Here is an 18,926-nt window from a genome sequence, read left to right on the forward strand (position 1 = left end):
AACATGGCAACAGGAAGATCTAAAACACTGCTGGGCCACATTCCACATTATATGTGCTGTTTGTGTGCGCAGAGACACACGTGTTTGTTAGCTTTGCTAATCCACACCCACTTTGGGAGGGCAGTAGCCAGAACCTGCCTCTCCCTCAAGTCCTGGCTTCCTTGTAGCATTTAGACTAAACACCATACTGTGTATTTTGAATCAGCTTCACTTTCATAATTGGATTCTATAAGGTAATAAATGTAAACAGAGAGAGCACAGCAGGTCCGGAATAGTCTCATTACAACATCACAATGGGAAGCATTTCATTTTCGAGCATAAAAATCCATCTTTTCAGAGGTATGTTGCTTTCCCTCAGTTCTGGGAGCTGGAATGATTCAGAGAGCAATAAGCCCTCCTTGCGTACCTAGTGTTTTCATCATTGCTGACAAAACCATCCAGTGTATATTTGTGCTGGTTATTTTTACAGATATTGCTAATAGCCAAGTGCTAGAACATGTTACAGTTTTGAAGGCAAGCAACAAGGGCTATTTACTCAACAAAACGATATGGCAATTCCCAATTCATTAGGCAGTGATTTAAAAAGCCCAGTTTTCTACTGTTATTAGCAGTGAGAAAAAGCTGGTGGACACGGTGTCAGAGGTCCTGAATGTATGGCTTGGTTTTCTCTGAGGAGTGTTATTACTGTCAGACTGCTGATAAATCAATGCGGTTCGCTGAATTGGTGCTTTTATCCCAGGTGTTCAGCTTTGTGGGAGTCGTGCCTGGCCTGTTCCCAGTCATCTGGAAAATAAAATAGTATAGAAAATTGATTTATTTATTTTGCCAAGCCACTCTTGCCTGGATGAAATAAAAGCTTGAAAGCATCTATTTACATTACAGTGTTGTCACAGGATCTTGAGAGCATATGCCATAAAGGATTTTTAAACAGTTATTGCCGGGATCGAAGGTGATTGGCAACGATCACTTAATAATACCTATCACTTCAGATGTCTGGTTCTTTATAAAAACAAATGTCTTTTGTCTCAAGACAATTTAAGGAGAGCTAGAAAAGGATATTCGGGTGTGTGCTTAAGAATAAGAATGCCCTATAAAAGAACCCCCAGCATCAGAGCAATTCATTGCCAAAATGCTGCTGGAATGCAGAAGTCCATTAAAATTGGTGAGAATAGCCTTATTGAACCATATCCAGAGTTCATAAACCCGTGTTTGCTCCTATTTGATAGTCTACCTGAAAGCAGAATCTTGTCCTTTGCTTTCAAAACAGATATTGCAGATGCAACTTCATGCCTGCTGATTCCACCTGTCCACACCTTGCATTAGGTTAGTACTAAAAATACCCATGTGCCTGCTCTGCTCTTTCCCACAGAACTTAACGTGGAACACTTTCAAATACGATAGGGGGGAAAGAAAAAGGAGCAATACTTACAATGTCTGAATTGAAGGGCTTCACATTGATGTTGCGTGTTGAACTACTGGTGAGGGACCAGACCTTGGTTTTGTGCTTAAAGGCAGCTCTAACCTTTGGCAAAAACAGTGAAACCAGTTGAAAAAGTTATGTTTATTTTCACAGGTGCAGCCTACAATCATTTCCCCTTTTTCCTTCCTCCACGTTAATGTCACTGTGCTGTTAAACAACAAACAATCCACCCCTTCACTTTTCTTTGTCTTTATGGACTTATTTTAAAATTTAAATTTAATTTCAACTACCCATATTTTAAATACAAAGTCTTGTGTGGTCTCACTTGCATCTCATTTCATTGGCAATATTTTCACATTATCTGGGTAATCTCATCCTCCCTGATTTCCAAGGTGTGACTGTGTTACCATTCATCTCATTAAAAAATAATAATAAAAGCAAAATCCCAAAACTGTGGTGCACATAAACCTACACCCCCAGCATTTGCAGTACGGGTTTGAATGATTTCATAAGGTGCCACTATCCTGATTTCAGCAGCTCACTTACACGTTTTCTAATTAAGTACAGAGCCCCAGGCTGGAGCACAGGGTCCCCCATTCAGGCAGGCTCTCCCTGGGGTTCACACAACCCTGGTATACGGGGATGCCACAAGGACACAGAGCAGCTGCCAGCCTGCTGTAAGCTGAGTCATTTAGAAATGCTGGGTGAAACTCCCTGGAGATGGAGAGATACTCTTCACCAAGGTGAAAATCAGCTGCATAAAGGAAAGATGGTGAGACAAGTAGGTGAGATTTGTCAGGGATTATTGGCTGGAACTGACTGACCAGTGTTAGGTGTGGAGATCAAGGACACATTTTCAGACCATCTTGGCCCGCTGTCCTGTGCTTCTTTATAATACACACGCATTTCTGTCTGGGTGCACTGGGAATAAAGCCTTTTTTACCCAGCCACTTCTATGCCCAGTCTACAGATGTTTCTTTACAATATCTGAGTTTTACTTCTCAAAAATAAATTCTCAAGAAGAATTCCCACTGTTTAGCTAAAGGAGTATTTTAGATATGCACAGCCTATGATGGAGCCAGTAGGACCTGCTCTCTAAAAATGACAGCTCACATCAGCTATGTAGAAACTGGTTTTTGAGGATATAAATTCTGAACAGTTGCTGAATTTAATTTCTCATGAGGTTCCTGAAAAATGACAGCAATTCAAATATTTGTATTTGATATAAAACATTTGAAACTTGAAGATTTCTAAGTCTGGGAGAGAATAGAACAAAATCTTTTTCCTCCCTACCTTTAACCTGCCTGCTTAATTTTAGTTGATTTCAGTAAAGATCAAGAGTTTCACAGTCAGACCTGACTCTCCAAACTGATTTTGGCAGAGATCACATCAGTGAATGCTCTGAGACTGAATAGGTTGACACATATTAATAAATCATAATTTCTCTACGGAAGAGCTGGAGCATGCTGTTGCACAGGAAGCAGCAGCAGGTTATGGGGCAGAGCTACTTATTAACATCCAGAAAAATGAACTATGGAGAACCAGAGCTACGAGGCTCTCCCCTGAGCATTCCCCCTGGCAGCATGCTGGAAATGGTTCTCATAAAAAACATTTTTTTTCAGTCATACTCGTTGCAGAGCATTTTCTGCTATCTGCCATGGGAGGAGAGGATGCTGCAAGCCAAATTTACATCAGCCTTGCCTTGGCTTTATCCCAGTTGCTCTAATGCAGCCTTAATGCAAAAAAATCTCTCAGTCCCCTATGAACACCTGAACTTCCTGCCAAGAAAAATACCTGGGATGTCTTCTACTCCGTTTGGTTTCCCATTAAGGACTGCACGAGCACCATCCAAAAGTATGTTTCACTGGGAATAATATTTATTTTCCTCCCTGGAACTGCAGCTGTAACAGATCCCCTCCCCCCCCAGCAGGGACTGCTGGAGTGTCCTGCTCCCACTTTTTAAGCATCTTCTCCTCACAGCGCAGTCCATGCCCTGCTCAGCCCTTGCAGCTCCCAGGACAGCTTCTCTCCTGACTCTTAAACTGCTCCTCTTGTCTTTGTTCTTTGTTTCAAACCTTTCTTACGTCAATTAAAACAAATACCGAGCATGGGTCAAAATTCTTCAAGTCACAAAGCCGGAACAATCATGTATCAATTAAAAGAAAAAGGAAATCAGTGACATAGCAGGCAATGATAATGGAGAAAGGCTGTTCTTGCTTCACACTTGTGTTCTTGGATGTGGTAACACCAAATTTGTTAACACCACTTGGTTACATACCTCTGAGTTCAGAAGACAGTGAAACAGGAACATGAAAAATCCCTGAAAACAGAAAAAAGGGAGAAGGGTGAGGTCTGGCTGTGAAGAATCAAATACAATAATGTGTTTCTCTCAGTATTGTACAGAGCAGGCATCAGGCAGCTGGAGCCCTACAAATATCAGAGTGCACTAAACCAGAGTGTCCCAAGTGAAACTGGGGAAACCTGCAGCATTAGGTTACTGTGAGGCTTCTCTAGAATTTTTCCTGTAAAAAAACACCTCCTAAACTTTGCTGTACTAAAGGAGAAACCTGGCTGAAAATATGCAGAAATTCTTGTTTCATGACAACAAGAGAACTTTTTGTTTGTGGTTGCAAAGAGCAAGGCAGAGGGAAATGCCTTTTGGGAAACACCAGATCAATATTTTTCAGATTAGAAAAGCAAGGTATTAGGAATAGGAAAATTTTCCTGGCAGAATTTTGCTCTTTGGGCTTTTAGTCCAATGCAAAGTGAAAAGGTCTCATCCCCTTTCCCTCACAAAAGAATTTTATTTTTCTGGGGGGTAGTATTCAGCACCAAGAACCCTGCTTCACTCTTTTTGTGTCCATAGTACTGTTTGTTGCCAAGACAAGAAAGGATTTACAGCAGATTATTTTTTCTTCCTCTTTGTAACCAATGTTTGGGAAAGAACGGCAACATGCCTATAGGTTTATGCCTCTACTGAAATGTCTGCTTAAAGCTATGCAGATGTTTACATTCCTCCTTGGACAGAGCTGTTTTTCTGGACTGGTGCACCAAGAAGATGAGGGCTGAGTTTCCTGCTTGCAGGAGTCCTGTACAGCACAGGGAATAGCTCCACTTTTGATCTTCCCCGTAAACTTCTGTTTGCTTTCATTTAGTCTCGGTAATGAAGCCTCAAATTGGCACTGAAAAATTGGCCTGGTATCTCTGCTGAAGGATCCTGCCTGTGGTACACGGTGCTGGAAGAATGAATTTCATTTCTCAAGCTCAGTGCTGTCTCATTTATTTAATTATTGCTGCTGGAAACACTAAGGAGTGGGATACAAGTTCTGTTCAAACAAAGACAAGCAATTTCCAGCACTGTATGGTCAGACTTAAAAGGCAGAGGAAGGAACACAAAATAAAATGCAATAAGCATAAATGTGTGAAAACAGCACTAATGATCCATTTAATTGGATCTCAGAGGCACTTCTGTAGCCATAAATTTTCCCACCAGGTACTTACTTGTAGTGAATTGAAAACAGCAAATATATACTGAAATACCAGTGCGTGGGCATTGACAGCCAAAATGCCAAAGATCCACGAGCTTCCCAAGATTGGTAAGAGAACAGCAACGGCTTTAGCTGTCAGTCTGTAAGAGAAAATGAAAACAGGAAATTGTGGTGAGACCATTAAAGAAATGTCAGCCTCCACCAAGGAGTTTATTGATTATGTTCTGGCAGCAAGGCAGCGGACAGAATTCTTCTTTACAGCAAGATTTTAATTGTTTTTTCGTCTGTGAAAATAGGGATAACAGAACACTGGTATCACACAGGATAAATACAGATGGTGAGTCAGTAACTGAGGGAGCAGGGAAAGAGATTTGAGAGATGGTCATTTAAATACTGCAGTCATATCTTCAATTTACAGAAAAGTATCACTTTGCTAGTGAGGAGCCAAGTGTAAGAGTCAAAAACCAGTGAGCACTGTACATGCAGCTCACAGCACTGGGCAGCCCACCAGCATTCATGGTGTGTCCACTCCGTAACCACTCAGAAAACTCATCAGTCCCACGGGGCAAAACATTCTTGCCATCGAGGCACTGCTACCTAGAGAGCTCAGAGCAATTTTACCTGCAGGAGGAGTAGATGAACCTTTGCACACCTGGGCACACTTTCAGTGACAGCTATCAAAGGACAAACTCCTCCCCCTGGGCAGCTGAGAACAACTTCGGCGGTACAAGACAGAAAGCAGAAAGAAGGGACCAGTCCTCATTTGAAACATCCGCCAAGAAGGCAGATCTAATCCCAATTTATCACAGCACTGCAAACACTTAGTGCGCTCCTGTTGTAGCCCGTAGGATTCAAGCACACGCTTCAAATGAAGTGTTTAAAATATCAGTGAGTTCAGTCTGTGGTACAATTACAGACAGAGAAGCCGAGAGGCAGCGAAGGAAACAGGAGTAGTGAGAAACTAAAAGTCAGTCCCTGCTTGCTAAAGCTACATTTTTTTAGAAATGATCAGATTTCTATTTAGATGGAAACCTATGCAAGAGAAAAAGCTGTTTCAGGGAGATTAATGTCCTACTTGTGCCTTGTGCCCCCTCGTACAGATTAAAGTACACTTTGAGAGAAAATGCACAGAGCTGCCTGACAGGAGACTGCTTGTAATTACAGCAAACACAAAACAAATGAGAATTTTGTACAACACAATTCAATGAAGAAATCTTTTAATTAAACTTAGGGACAAGATGTCTTGTTCATTTCAGTGTCCTGAGCACAGACTTCATTATATCCTCAACTAAAAGTGTGTAATAAAGTTTATAGGGAAACCTGGGACAGGGAAGCATCTGGAAAGTTTTTTCTGGTTTGGTTTGGGTTTTTTTCTGTATTGATTCATATCTCTCTATGGACATTTCCGCACAATTCAATTTAATTCTGCAAGGAGTTTTCCAGTCAGAAAATGAAGGAATATCTTAAAGCTTGAGATCCTATTTGGATTTAAAAATGCATTTTAAAAGATACAATTTTAAAGCAACATATACAAGTTTATTTTTGTGAATCAAGGATGCTTTGGGATCAAAGGATGCTGTTAAGATTAAAGTTCCTCCCCAAACTCTAAGATAAAATATGCTGCACTGGGGAGCTGCTAGCAGAACAGCTCTTGCCATCGACTTCGTGCAGAAGGACCTGGAAAGCCCCACTGAGCCCTTGGTGCCTGCAGGAAAATGCAGCTGTGCAGGACTCAGGGCAGCTGGGGCAGGAACACCTGGGAGATGGATTAGGAACATTCAGATTCTGTGATGGTTTAGATGCCTTCTCCAGCCTAAACCAGCAGGGGCTGTTGTGCCCGACACAGCTACACGTGTAAAACTGCCTTCATTACACACCAACACTTTTTCTTTTTCTCTTTTGTTCTCACACTCTCCATTTTTATGTAATTTTCAGTTTGGAATATAATTTTCCCCAGCTGTTTTGTTGCCAAAAATGTTTTCATTTTTTCCCTTTGAGTGAGAGCACAAAAGGCTCCATCTGTAATTTGCAGTTGGGGGCAGAATAGAGTCAGGCAGTCAATTTCAATATTTTCAAAACCATTCTTACAGTCTGGATTTTCAGGAGCCTTTAACATAGCAAATTACTCATATAATTTTAAAAATCATGTTTTAATAAAGATTGCTCTTCATTAAGCCCAGAGTTCAGCACACGTGTGGCAGAATTCCACAGCTAAAATGAAAATACAATCCAGATGTGGATTTTTCCATGCAGATGTGTGAATGTTTCATGCACACTCATTTAGAAAAGCAGCCACGTGAAGGTGAAATTCATTTAAGACTGAGGGTCAGCTCTGCCTATGATTCACTTGAATCTCATTAAGACTTTTTTGAATTTTTACCTAGTTATTGCATAGCTTTCTATGCTTACATGCTTGGAATTTCATCCTATGTAGGAAATTATTAATTCAAGGGTGTTTATGAGCTTTACCTACCAATGAAAGGGCCCAGCTCTATGGTTCCTGGTGCTCTCTTATTTTCTTCCACTTACCCCTCCCCTTCCTACCCTTATTCCTTTTTAATCTTTGAACTTTAAAAAAGAAAAATACTAACTGTAAAATGCTGCATCAGAGTGCCATTAAGGTATCAAGGTTAAAAAAATCTTAGAAATACAAAAGTTAATGTTCCACTAGGTACATTAATTCTGACACACTGCACATACTTTATTTTTTTTGATTCCTGGTTTTCTTTGCTACATGAATATTTTAGTAGATTGGTTCTAGTTCACTAAGATATAGAGCACAGTCAAATAGATGCTGCTTTTGGAGAAGGAATACTTCCCCATGCATGACTTAAGCTGTGCAATGTAAAAAAAATTAGTCACTAGCATCAATGGAGCTTTATATTGTCTATAAAATTGGTGACATGAAGCAATAATTTGGGGCAGGGGCTGGGCTTGCTTTGCAGATACTGTGGTTCAGCCTCACCAGGACCCCGTAAACCTTACTAGAAGCCTTTTTTCTTGTGCCCAAATGTGTCAGAAAACTGAATGGCCATCTAAATTTCTCCCTGAGTGCCCCTTCTCAGGCCTTTGCAATTAACAGCCTGTTCCTCACTACACTTTCAAAAGCTCAGGTATTGTCACTTTTCTGAAGTCCCACAGCACCAAGTTTGGTGAGCTTTTTGTCTCTCTGCATCTAAACGCACTGAAGGATCAGTCCTGGAACTAATTCATTTGGAACAAAGCAAATCCAGCACAAAAGATTTCTTTTCTCCTTTCTATTTTTTCATTTTGCCTTTTTTTTTTTTTTTAAGTGTATACCTGTCATTACTTAGACAACTTCTGTAAAACACAAAAATACTTTGAGTCTGATTAAATTTTTGTATCTAGAGTATATGGAAAAGCCTTTGGGATATTATTAGCTGTACATAGCCTATCTGTCAATTCAGCCTACAGTTTAGGGCTGCTCACACTCTGCCCCAACACCAAAAATCCTATTAGCTGGGTCACAGAGACTGCTGGAGCCCCGCTCAGCAGGAACGACCTTGGCAGGGCTTACTCAGGTTCGTGAGGTTGCTCATGGCACAAAGCCACGGATCAGTGCTGCACCACTCATGTCCTCTGCCCTCAGACCTGCAGGGTCACTCTGCACATGTGGCAGCTCCTGTAAGTTCATGTGCTGTCCCACTCAGCCGAGCACACGGGCTGAATCCCTCTGTCAGAGAGCCGGAGCCGAGGTCCTCTGAAAATCCTCAATAAATTTTTCAGATACGCCTCTGGCAAAAACAGCATTAACTTTCTTCATTAATTGCTAAGCTGTCCATTTAACATCCACTCACCCTTTCAATCTGCAGCTGAAAAAAAAATTTTTTCTTCCCTTTTTCCTGTTGTTAGAGTTGAATTCTAATTCCTGAGGAGTAAAACCTGCTCACCAGAGATCTTTTCCAATCAAAATTTCTTCAACTGGCTTTTTTCAGTTACTTTTGTTTTGGCACTCACTTCAGTGCAGGATTTTGATATCTTCTGTGAATCTTGCTGGGAGACAGGCTGTTAGCAGCATTTTAATCCAGCTGAAATCAATCAGCAGGGGAAGGGAAGTTTTCTGAGATGGATAATTATCATGGCTGTATTGAAGCCCCCATATGCAAGAGGTACAGGCTTCAGCACCTCTGAGATGTATTTTCATTACCAACAACATCTGAAATCATTGCACAGTTACTGAAGTTACCAGGGACATTTTTCCAAGAGCACAGTTGGGCCTTCCAGTTTTATTGTATTTGCAATTGGTGTGGAACAGCTCCATTCAGCTGTGATTGCTCCCTTTCCCTCTGTTAATCTCTGCCCTTTTCTGCTCTTGCCCTGAGCACGCTGTCAATATCTAACACCAACGCAGAACGACCACACTGACACCTTACAAGAAAGAAATTTCACTGCTTACAGAAAGAAAACTTTATTACTTCTGTGAAGGGGCCCCCTAATTCACAAATCAATTTTATCGGTTCTATATGGAGCACTAATCCTTTTAAGACTTCTGACATCCACTTTTCTGTCATGATGCCTGCTGAAGTAAGAACTAAATTCAGACCCATAAGCCAAGATTATATAATCATTGGGGGAAATACTGTCTAAAAAAAAGCAAAAATTCTTCACTACAATTCACAGAAAAAGACAACTTGACAGATAGGTCTTTTAAGTGAAGTTTCTCTCTTGTTTCCTGAGCTCCCCTCTAGTCACTTCCAGAGATATCCTTTGTGTTTTATATAAAAATAAATAAATGCCCAAACCTGTGACTAACATTTCAGACTCTTGGCTGAAAAAAAAAAATTTAACTTCAGTCTCCCGTTTGTCACAAGTAATGTTTACTCACCCCTAAGCTGGAAGTTGGAGAGATGCTGGGAACCACATCCGCAATTCTGACTGTGAACTAAAACATTTTTCGTACGAGTTCAACACACACCCCGGTGTCCTCCACCTGGCCCTGCTCAGGCTGCCATGCCTGCTGACCCTGAGGAACAGCAGCTCTGACAAGGCACCCAGGAGCTCTGTGCGCTGCTCACTTTGTTACCCAGAGCTCATTCGTTACTGCAAGGAGCAAAACCAACACTGAGAGCTGTAGGCGGTGAGTTGCCACCAACGTCAAGCAGACAAATGGAAGAGTAGTGGTGACAGCTCATATATTTCATGGAACTAGGCAGCAAACGGCAAAAAAAGCACAGACCAGTCTTCAGGGCTCTTGAACAGCCACTGATTCCATTCGGGATCCAGAGGAATGAGCTCCCTTGCACTCCTCAAGAAAAAAATGGAGATTTGTTCTAGTATTGCACTGGGGGTGTTGGAGCTGCTCAGCAGAGCAGCCAAAGCACAGGCTCGGAGTCAAATCCCTCAGGCCCCTTCGAACGTAGCAACCAATTTACTCCCCACACTGCATGGAAGTGACATCAGAGCAGGTGTGTGGGTGTTTTACTAAATGAAATTAAGCTCTGGACTCTGCTAGACATCTTGATGTAACTAAGGGGTAGAACTTTCATCCTAAAAGGACACACATAGATTTTACTTGTGCTCCTGACTCCAAGCAGCAGCTGATGAATTCCTGCAAATACTGATGTACCTCCTTCTCCTCCTACACTTTGTCTTGGCTGCAGAGACAATCAGGCTGATGGCACAAGGAATGTACTTTAATCAGCAGATACACAGTTGCTTACCTAATCTTGGGTGATTTCTAGGCAGAACCACAGCAAATTAAAGAAAAAAAAAAAAGACAAAACTAATAACTGCAGAGGCCATTTCCCATTTTCCCAAATGTTATTTGCACTTTCAAAATAATGGTGTGAAACTGCATGAGAACTATTTACAGTCACTTCAGATCATTGCTTTCTTGTGGGTGTCATTTATAACCCAGGAAGAGGCTGCTAAATGAAAGCATTGCAGCTACAGGAAAAGAAAATCTAGGCTGCAACAGCAACTAAATTCAGACTGATTTTTATCACATGAGTGGGAAGGGAGGTGGAGTTGTTCCTTTTCTATCACCTTCAGTGTTTCACAGTCTGCCCTCTCACCACAGACCCTCACAAGAAGGCAGACGTTGCCAAAGTAGCGTCACCTCTCACCTGCCTTCCCAAAAATCTCAAACTGCCTTTAGAAAACACGGCATTTGCCCAGAATAAAAGAGGTCTGGGCTCAAGTCACTCTTCTGCCTAAAGGATTGGTTTCCATTTTTTCAGAAAAATATTTTTGACTCCCTGCTTGATGCTCATTCTTGCCTGTTGAACCTGTTCCACTCATATTAAATAATTAAGTATTCTCTGGCTCAGAGAGAGAAGGTGAGCTCCACAGATTAGTCACAAAGCACTCCCTGAGAGAGGAGAGTCTTACCTAATCCTTGCTTTATTAATATTTCTGAATTTATATTAAATATTCAGTAGAGCAGGGACTGAAACTCAACTCTCTCTTTAAATCCCCATCAAGCCTGACAAAATTAAGGCCAAGACCAGAAATGGAGCGACCTTAGGAATTTTAATACTGAGAAGGCAATTCCAGGGGCTGCAGCGCTGGCTTTTGACTTAAGCACCTAACCAGGGCTTTAGGAATCCATGTCTTGCTAAGGCTTTCCACCGATCAAGTCCCTTGTCACCGCCATTGCTTCCAGATTCTAAAAATACAAAAGAAAAAAAAATACTTCCCAAAAAAAAGTACTGAAGCAAAACATGTCCTTCTCCTTGTCTTTAGTGCAAGTTATTAAAAACAAATATGAAGAATTAAAACATAATGTCCCTGCAAGCTGAATTTTAGGAGTTTGTGATTTCCCCAGGGAAACTGAACTTGCAGTAGAAATTTTCCATTCTTTTCCTATAATTCCTTTCTCCAACATTTTTTGATACTAATTCTCTTATTGCACTGCTGCTGAGACAGCACTCTCTGTTTCTCAATCCCCAAGCCCAAGGTAAGAGCTAATTTTCCACTGAACTTCACCATTAAGTCATCAAAGAAAATGACAGCTTATTCTCACAGTAGAAGAATGTTCCATAACCAATCAAGGAGTGTTAATAGATGGGTTTGGATGAGGAGACCTGGACTCCGTACCACAGCACAGCCACTCGTGCCCAGTCTCATTCCCAAGAGACCCCCAGAAGCTCCTCTGTTCTCAGTGAAGTCACCATTTTTGGAAGGAGACTGGGGCCTCCTGCTCGTGAACAGCCTTGTTGCATATTTGTGTTTGAATCTTTAAACACTGTGTGTCTCTGTGCTTCCTTTCACGCTCTGCTTCTCCTGAAGCATCACTTGAACCTCAGGAAGAGCCCCAGTGGAACAGAACATGTTTTCTCTTTTCCATAGCAACTGCTAAAGGAGCGTGCAGGACAAATATCCCCAGTCAGACAGGCAATTCAGAGCTGCTGAGAACAACCTTGAGTGAGCAGTGACACAATCCTGTAGGATGAATTCACAATCAGTGCTGCCAGGTAGACAAAATGGGCAGGGGTTTTGTTTCAGTCACAGGTTACACTTTTTGCAAGTCCAAAAAATGTGGCTGCTGAAAATGAATGAGACTCCAGAAATGGGCAACTGAACAAATTTCCCAGGAGTGGTTGTTGATGACCATGGCCAGAAGCCAAAATAATTAAATTCCTAAAAAATCATGTGGAAAATGAAAGCAGTTTAAAAGGAAAAGAATTGGCCCTGATCCTTACAATAGCAAAGATTTATTCATTTCTTCGACACAAATGGTTCACTTGCCTATTTCCCACATTGTTTGTTTCTTCCCTAAAAGATTCTGGAGTTACTTTATAGAAAAAATAGGGGGAGGAAAAAAGGCAAGAAAATATTACCCACTTCCATTACAGGTTTTCTTTAATAGTCTCACAAAAGCAAATTGACAAGAAAGTCTGGAGGGATTCATTTGGGTTTTTAAAAGAAAATAAATTGCAATTTTCTAATGGGCTTTTGTAAACTTATCATGATATTACTAAGGGTCAGTTTGTCTCCAAAGGTAGGACAAAAGAGCAACACTTTGTTCTTGCAACCAGACAACAAAAACTACGGAGGAGGATTTGGTCTCATAGGTATCTGTTGAGCAAGCCCTGGGTTGAACAGGTATTAGTTCTCTCTAGGTCAAAGATATCAAATAATTGACAAATATGATTGTAAAGTCAGTTATAGGAGCAACAGGATAATCCAGCCTGGGCTGCTCTGGACACTCTGAATGTGTGAATCAGTCTGATCCTTCAGATTCCTCTCTTCTTCTAACACAGAACTGGTGCCTAACTCTGCCCGGGCTCAGCCCAGGAGAAGGCACTGATTGTGACAGCTTATTCCCAAAAACCTCATTACCTGTCTCTTTCAAGGACAAAGAAATGGAAATGTCTCAAAGGGCCAGATCCTGCCTGTGGGTGGAGCAGGCGAGATGCGATCGTTTTTCTTCCAACATTTACCCCTAATTATAACTTCCACTTCTCCATTGTTTCATCCTTTTCCCAGGCTCCCAATGCAGATTTCTCCCATCTCAGGACAGCATTCTGTACAGACTGTCCCTAGGCAAATTGTCAGTGTGAGGCATGAATCTACATCAGCCCAACTCTTACTAGTTTTAATTGGTTAGATCTCTGCAAGTCATCTTGAAACAATATTCTGAAAATTAGTCTTCTTGTGCTGTTTACAGCCATCTCAATCTGTTTTGTAGCTATTGTATCATGCGGTGAAAGTCTCTGTTTTCCCGGCAGTAAACTGAGATGACAGACCCGGTGCTAATAAAGAGGGACTGTCAAATTACAGAAGTTATGGAAAGGACCTCACAGCATTCCCTTTTCCTTACATAACAGAAGCTGTGAAGGAAGCATTCACACGACTGGAATACTGATATGAAGGAGCACAGCTTGCTCAGGAAGGACGCACAGGGAAAAAGAGAGGGTGTATCAAAAATACAGACCTGCTCAAAGAGAGGGAAACTACAAGCAGACAGACCTTTCAAAGACCTCTGTGCCAAAAGAAAGCCAAAGGAAACAGAAGAGTGTGGCAGGGCACATCTGTTTTGCCTTGCCAGACCAGGAGGAAAAGGTGGATGGGGCTTTTTTTCCTTAAAACTTCAAGTTGTCCAAAGCACAGGATTAGATGCTAGTGTAGAGGTAGTTCATTTAATTAATTATAATTATAATGAAATACAGTTTATAGACCTGTTTTTAAGACTTACAAAGCTGCAGTCGGTGATGAAAACCCATTATGATTAATTTTGTTTTCCTTACTCTGGGATGTCAAACCTGGCACACCATATGCTAAAAATACGAAGTAGCGCCTACTCTGTGCTCCAGGTGTCATGTTGGGGTTTGAGTTTTCAAGAAAAGTGTGCTTCTCTGGAAAGAGTGGAGGCAAGCAGCAAAAATTATTGGTAATCTAGAAAACATAGCCTGTCAAAAATGGCCCAGGTTCCTAATTCCTCCTTTCTTAAACTGTCCTTGTAGAAAAATCAAGCTTTTCAAGAGGAAAAAAAAGCTTCTGAGCTAGTTGCTCCCTGGAGAGACTCAAATCTCCATCACCAGAGGCTTTTACCAGTAAAAGTGATTGTGTTCTACACACATTTCAAAATTGTCAGAGGCAATTACACAGCCATTTACCACTCCTTAGCTGACAAGTGGCAACAAACTCCACAGCTTGGTAGTTCTGTAGCCCTGGAACACCCAGAAAAAGCAGCCTTCTCTAGGAATCTGTAGGCTTGGCAAATATTTCTGGCTTTTAGCTTGAAGTCAGTGGGACCCATATTTTAATTTAGGATGACAAAGAAACAATCACGTCAAATCATGCAGAAAATTTTTGTGGAATAACATTCACCCCCCGAGGAGCTGAATTCTGAAACTGATCTTTTGACCCAAACAGTCTCAGTGACCCTTAATTATGCGACAATATCAACAGAACAATCATTCTCCCATTTCCATGGCAACAGTAGCAACCAACAGCAAAGCGATCAAGGTCAGGCGTATAAACTGAGGAGGAGAAGTCATTTTCTGTGTAATGGTTCATATGAGCTTGAACTGCAGCAGAGGCAAATAAATAGCTTTATCCTTGCTTGGTCTCCTGTCTCAAATGTACACAAGGGGGAAAAAAACCCAGGACTGCAAAGATTGCTGGAGCCCAGCTGCAATCCCTCTGCTCCTGGGCTCTGCCGGCAACTGCTGCTTCAGAGGGAAATGCAAACTGCACAGAGGCGGTGCTGCAACGTGAGGGGCTTGATTTCTTATTGAGCTGGCAGTAAAGAAGCCAGGCAGCACAAGGCTTTAGTGTTTATCAAAGCCAGTGTCGTGGCTGATGCTGTATTACCTCCAAGTGCTGTGCCTCTGCCTCCTTTGGCTTTTTGGGACAGTCTCAAGCCCTTTTCTTTAGCAAGATGCTGCTGCACTCAGGTACAGTTGGTTTCCATATACATTATGAAAATGAGAAATAGACTCAGTGGTCATAATTTATTTATTTAAAAATCTGAGCTGAGGGTTAGCTAATTCTCTTGTTCTGTGCAGACAATAAGTCATGAAACACTTCTTTATGCAGCTCCATACATATTTATATCATACATATTTCTATCTGTCTTATTGCTGCTTACAAGGAATCTGAATCATTATTGTATTTACTCACATGAGGACACCCAAAGTTTCTTTGTTCTGCTACTGTATTCAGATATTCCCTAGTTTTTAAATATTTATTATTATTATTATTATTATTATTATTATTAGACAACTAACTTGGGAGGACATCTGTAGCAGATACATGAGACTTACCAGGGATAAGAAACAGAGTAAAGCACATGGTTCTTCCTGGGGTGGTTAGAGCATCTCACTTTTAAAACCTCACTATTCTAATACTGCTCCAAAAGAAAAGTGCTTTTTATTCAGTTTCTTTCATGAAAATATGTTTCTGCCTCACATCCTTTTCAGTTGAAAAGAATTGAGAATAATGTTCAGTTTCTATTTCCAGAACACCTGTAACATAAATACGTTAATGGCACTTAACTGAAGAGAGCACCTAAAAGTTTAAAAGTATTTTTGATACTAGGATAGTATCTTTTCTTTATTGCAATTACCTGTATTTTCCATTTATTTAATTTTATTTTTAGAGTGCTTTATTGGGAAAATATGTAAATCACACTTAGCTAAGAGCTGTGTCAGACTGGGCAGTGATTTACAAGTTGCCCAGAGCTCTGCACAAGGCACATGCTTAAATAACATTTATATTCTGCAATGCTGTAAAACTGTAATATTTGTTCTTACTATTCTGCATAAAGCTGACACAGAGTTCCAGGATTGTAAATTGGAACCAAGGGTGTAAATGAAGCAGCTCAAACTCTTGGGGTTATGGCTGTTCACAGGGAATTGTCCCATTCTGTGATGAACAAGCAGCGTTTAATTGTTACTGTGGTTCCAGGCACCAGGCTGTGACTCACAGCCCCATCCTCCTCCTACCAGCACTTCCATGGCTTAAAATCAGATATTAAAAGATTGAAAGATAAATCCAGCTAGGACATTTTAAAAACAAATTAATGTGAACTTCAAAGCTATCGATTTTCAAAACCTGAAACTTTCTGTTGTTATCATTCTAGAAGTAAAGGAGACAAGCTATCCTTTAGAAAACTTCGGCAGCAGGGAGGGGGATGGTGGAGTGACACCACCCACACATTGCTGTCAGATGTCTCAATATCATACTGTTAACAACACCCTTGACCTGACTCCTCTCTACCTGGCACCTTGGGAGTGATCCAGCCTTAGGCATGGGGCCAGCAGAGTTTTGTTCTCATTAAATGCTCTATAAATCGTGGTTTGCATTAAGGAGACCCCATCTGAACCCCTGGTCTCCTGTGGAGGACAGATTACACCTGCAGTGACTGCCCTTGGAATCTATCAGGGACTGAGAGGCTGGAATCAAGAAATTGATCCAACCATAGGTCAATAAGTACAACACAAGCTTCTAGACATTCCCATCCAGACAAGATGATAAACAGCTGGAGGGTGGCTTGGTATGGCCCCTTCTCTCATACCCTGCACCTCCATCACTGATTCTGTTGTGTTCACAGCAAGGTTTTTAACAACAACAAGGGATTTAACAACCAAGTTTTAACAAACCTTATTCTATCCTGTCATTCAGATGTGAAAATAAACATGCCTAAGCATCTCTAATAAAAATTATTAGAATTAATTTAGAATTAATAAAAATTATTTCTGTATACTCAGAAAAACCAGCACCTCTTAACAATGAAGTTTTCCCTGTATATTTTGTACCTGTGTGTTTTGTCTTGCTGCCCTTCCTAACACAGAAAGAAATAGGCACAAGTATCAGAGCTGCTTGTTCCTTTGGAGCCAAAATCAACAGGCCCTGGAGCAGCAAATCCTGCTTAAGGAGTAATGACAGACAGAAAACTATTCCCACAAAGGACAGTTTCGGCTCAGAAGGAGACAACCAGTAAAAAACTAAGCTGTGGAAGGGCTCACAATGTCATCTCATCCAGCTCAGCCATGAGACAGGCTTGGTTGTCGCTCCTGGCAGCAGAATTAGCCCTGACAGGCAGTGGTACAACCACTTGTGAAAGCTGCTCAAAGGCAGCAGCTCAGCAGCTCTCCAGGTAATCAGATCCATTACTTTGCAACTCCCCTCCCACTACAGGAACCTTAAAGATACTTGATTTTTTTCCATCAGTTTAAGCCTGTTTCTATTTGTCCCTGTTTCTCTCCTTTTGCAGAGTAGCCTCCTCTCTGTAGCTATGCTTTAACTTTTTAATACCCCCCCCAAAATGAGCCTGAAATGCACCTGAACAATCACAACGTGGCCTGGAGCCTTTCTGCAGTGTTGTGACTCTCAGCATCTGCAGTAAAGAAAGCACTCCCATTACTGTCATTACGGTCTCTAAAAGATTAGCACTTCCGCATTAATACCCTCATTGGCAACGTTCAAACCCATGTTATTTTTAGTCTAAAACCCTGAGTCTAATAAGGAGATACCCAAACTCCATTTGTATTTGTCATATTCAATGAGCCAAAAACTTAATTAGGTTGAAGACATTATCATTGGCAGTAGCACTTCAGCTCACTAGCTGTCACTGCTTAATACTTCCATTTTAATTATTTCCTTTATTGCCAGTCAACTCTCCTCCTTCCAACAGTTTCTGTGAGGTGCATCACTCATGCTGTTTGAAGCCATGTTCAACGAACACAATTCCTTACACATAGTGAGAAACTGTGAAGAAAAGGAATTGCTGGAAGTAGATTTGGCCTGTCACACTGCTCTGTCTAAAGGATGGCTCTCCTTCAGCAAATGGAACAAGCTCTTTTCTTTTTCATTAGAGCTCACAAAAGCAGGTGCTCCCTGTCTCTGAGGGCTGCACTGCAAACACCTGCCACCCAGAAAGGCATAGAAAGGATTTTCTACTGCTGCGTATTTTGAATCCCTGCAGACTTTCAGAAGAGTTTACATATTGTAACTTGCTCCTCAGCTTCCTTGTGGAAGGAGATAAAAAGAAGAGAAAAATTCTCTAATGGTATCACAAAGAGGTGGAATTTAGTTACAGAGGAGATTATGGTATCGCTTTGGCAGGAGAGCTCTTGTGAGAGCTTCAAGCAGTGTCATGATTGACAAGTACATTCTGTGAAAATGAACAGCTGGGAATAATCCTTAGAATGAGGAGTCTTTGGACACAAAACAGGAATGGAAACACAAGAAAAAAATGCAATAAATACACAGGATCTCTCAGAATAATGGCTGATGTTAAAGCACCAAAGGTATCAGCACTGACTCCCAAGACTTGTATCCCAGGCGGAAGGTGACTGGGCTGAAAGGCTGGGGGAGTGTTTATAAACAAAGCAAAATACCGAGGCAGAGTCGTGGCACGGAATGGATCAGTGATTAAATGGATGAGCAATTTGCCACGGCACTCTCGGTGCTGCAGAGGTGTAATGGATGGCTTTGCAAAGGGCTTTGGAATGGCCAATTACTCGATGAAACTCTACAGATGTCTGCAGCACCAGAGCTGCTGGAGGACAGCCCTCTCGGATTTGCACCTGTCAAAGGGAAATGCT

General features: G+C 41.3%; 1 protein-coding gene across 1 annotated transcript in view; it reads right to left on the reverse strand.

The window, feature by feature from the left end:
* Nucleotides 1-687: 687 nt before the first annotated feature.
* ADGRD1 (adhesion G protein-coupled receptor D1) overlaps nt 688-18,926 on the reverse strand; it is a gene marked incomplete at both ends in the record, with an annotated part of 134,989 nt that continues 116,750 nt past the window's right edge. Inside the window, 4 exons of the mRNA XM_082293662.1 lie at nt 688-783; nt 1,430-1,522; nt 3,699-3,740; nt 4,922-5,048. Coding sequence (XP_082149788.1) covers nt 688-783; nt 1,430-1,522; nt 3,699-3,740; nt 4,922-5,048 — 358 coding nt within the window. The remainder of the gene's footprint in view (nt 784-1,429; nt 1,523-3,698; nt 3,741-4,921; nt 5,049-18,926) is intronic.

Source organism: Coloeus monedula, assembly GCF_965178545.1.
Source record: "Coloeus monedula genome assembly, chromosome: 18".
Classification (NCBI taxonomy): Eukaryota; Metazoa; Chordata; class Aves; order Passeriformes; family Corvidae; genus Coloeus; species Coloeus monedula.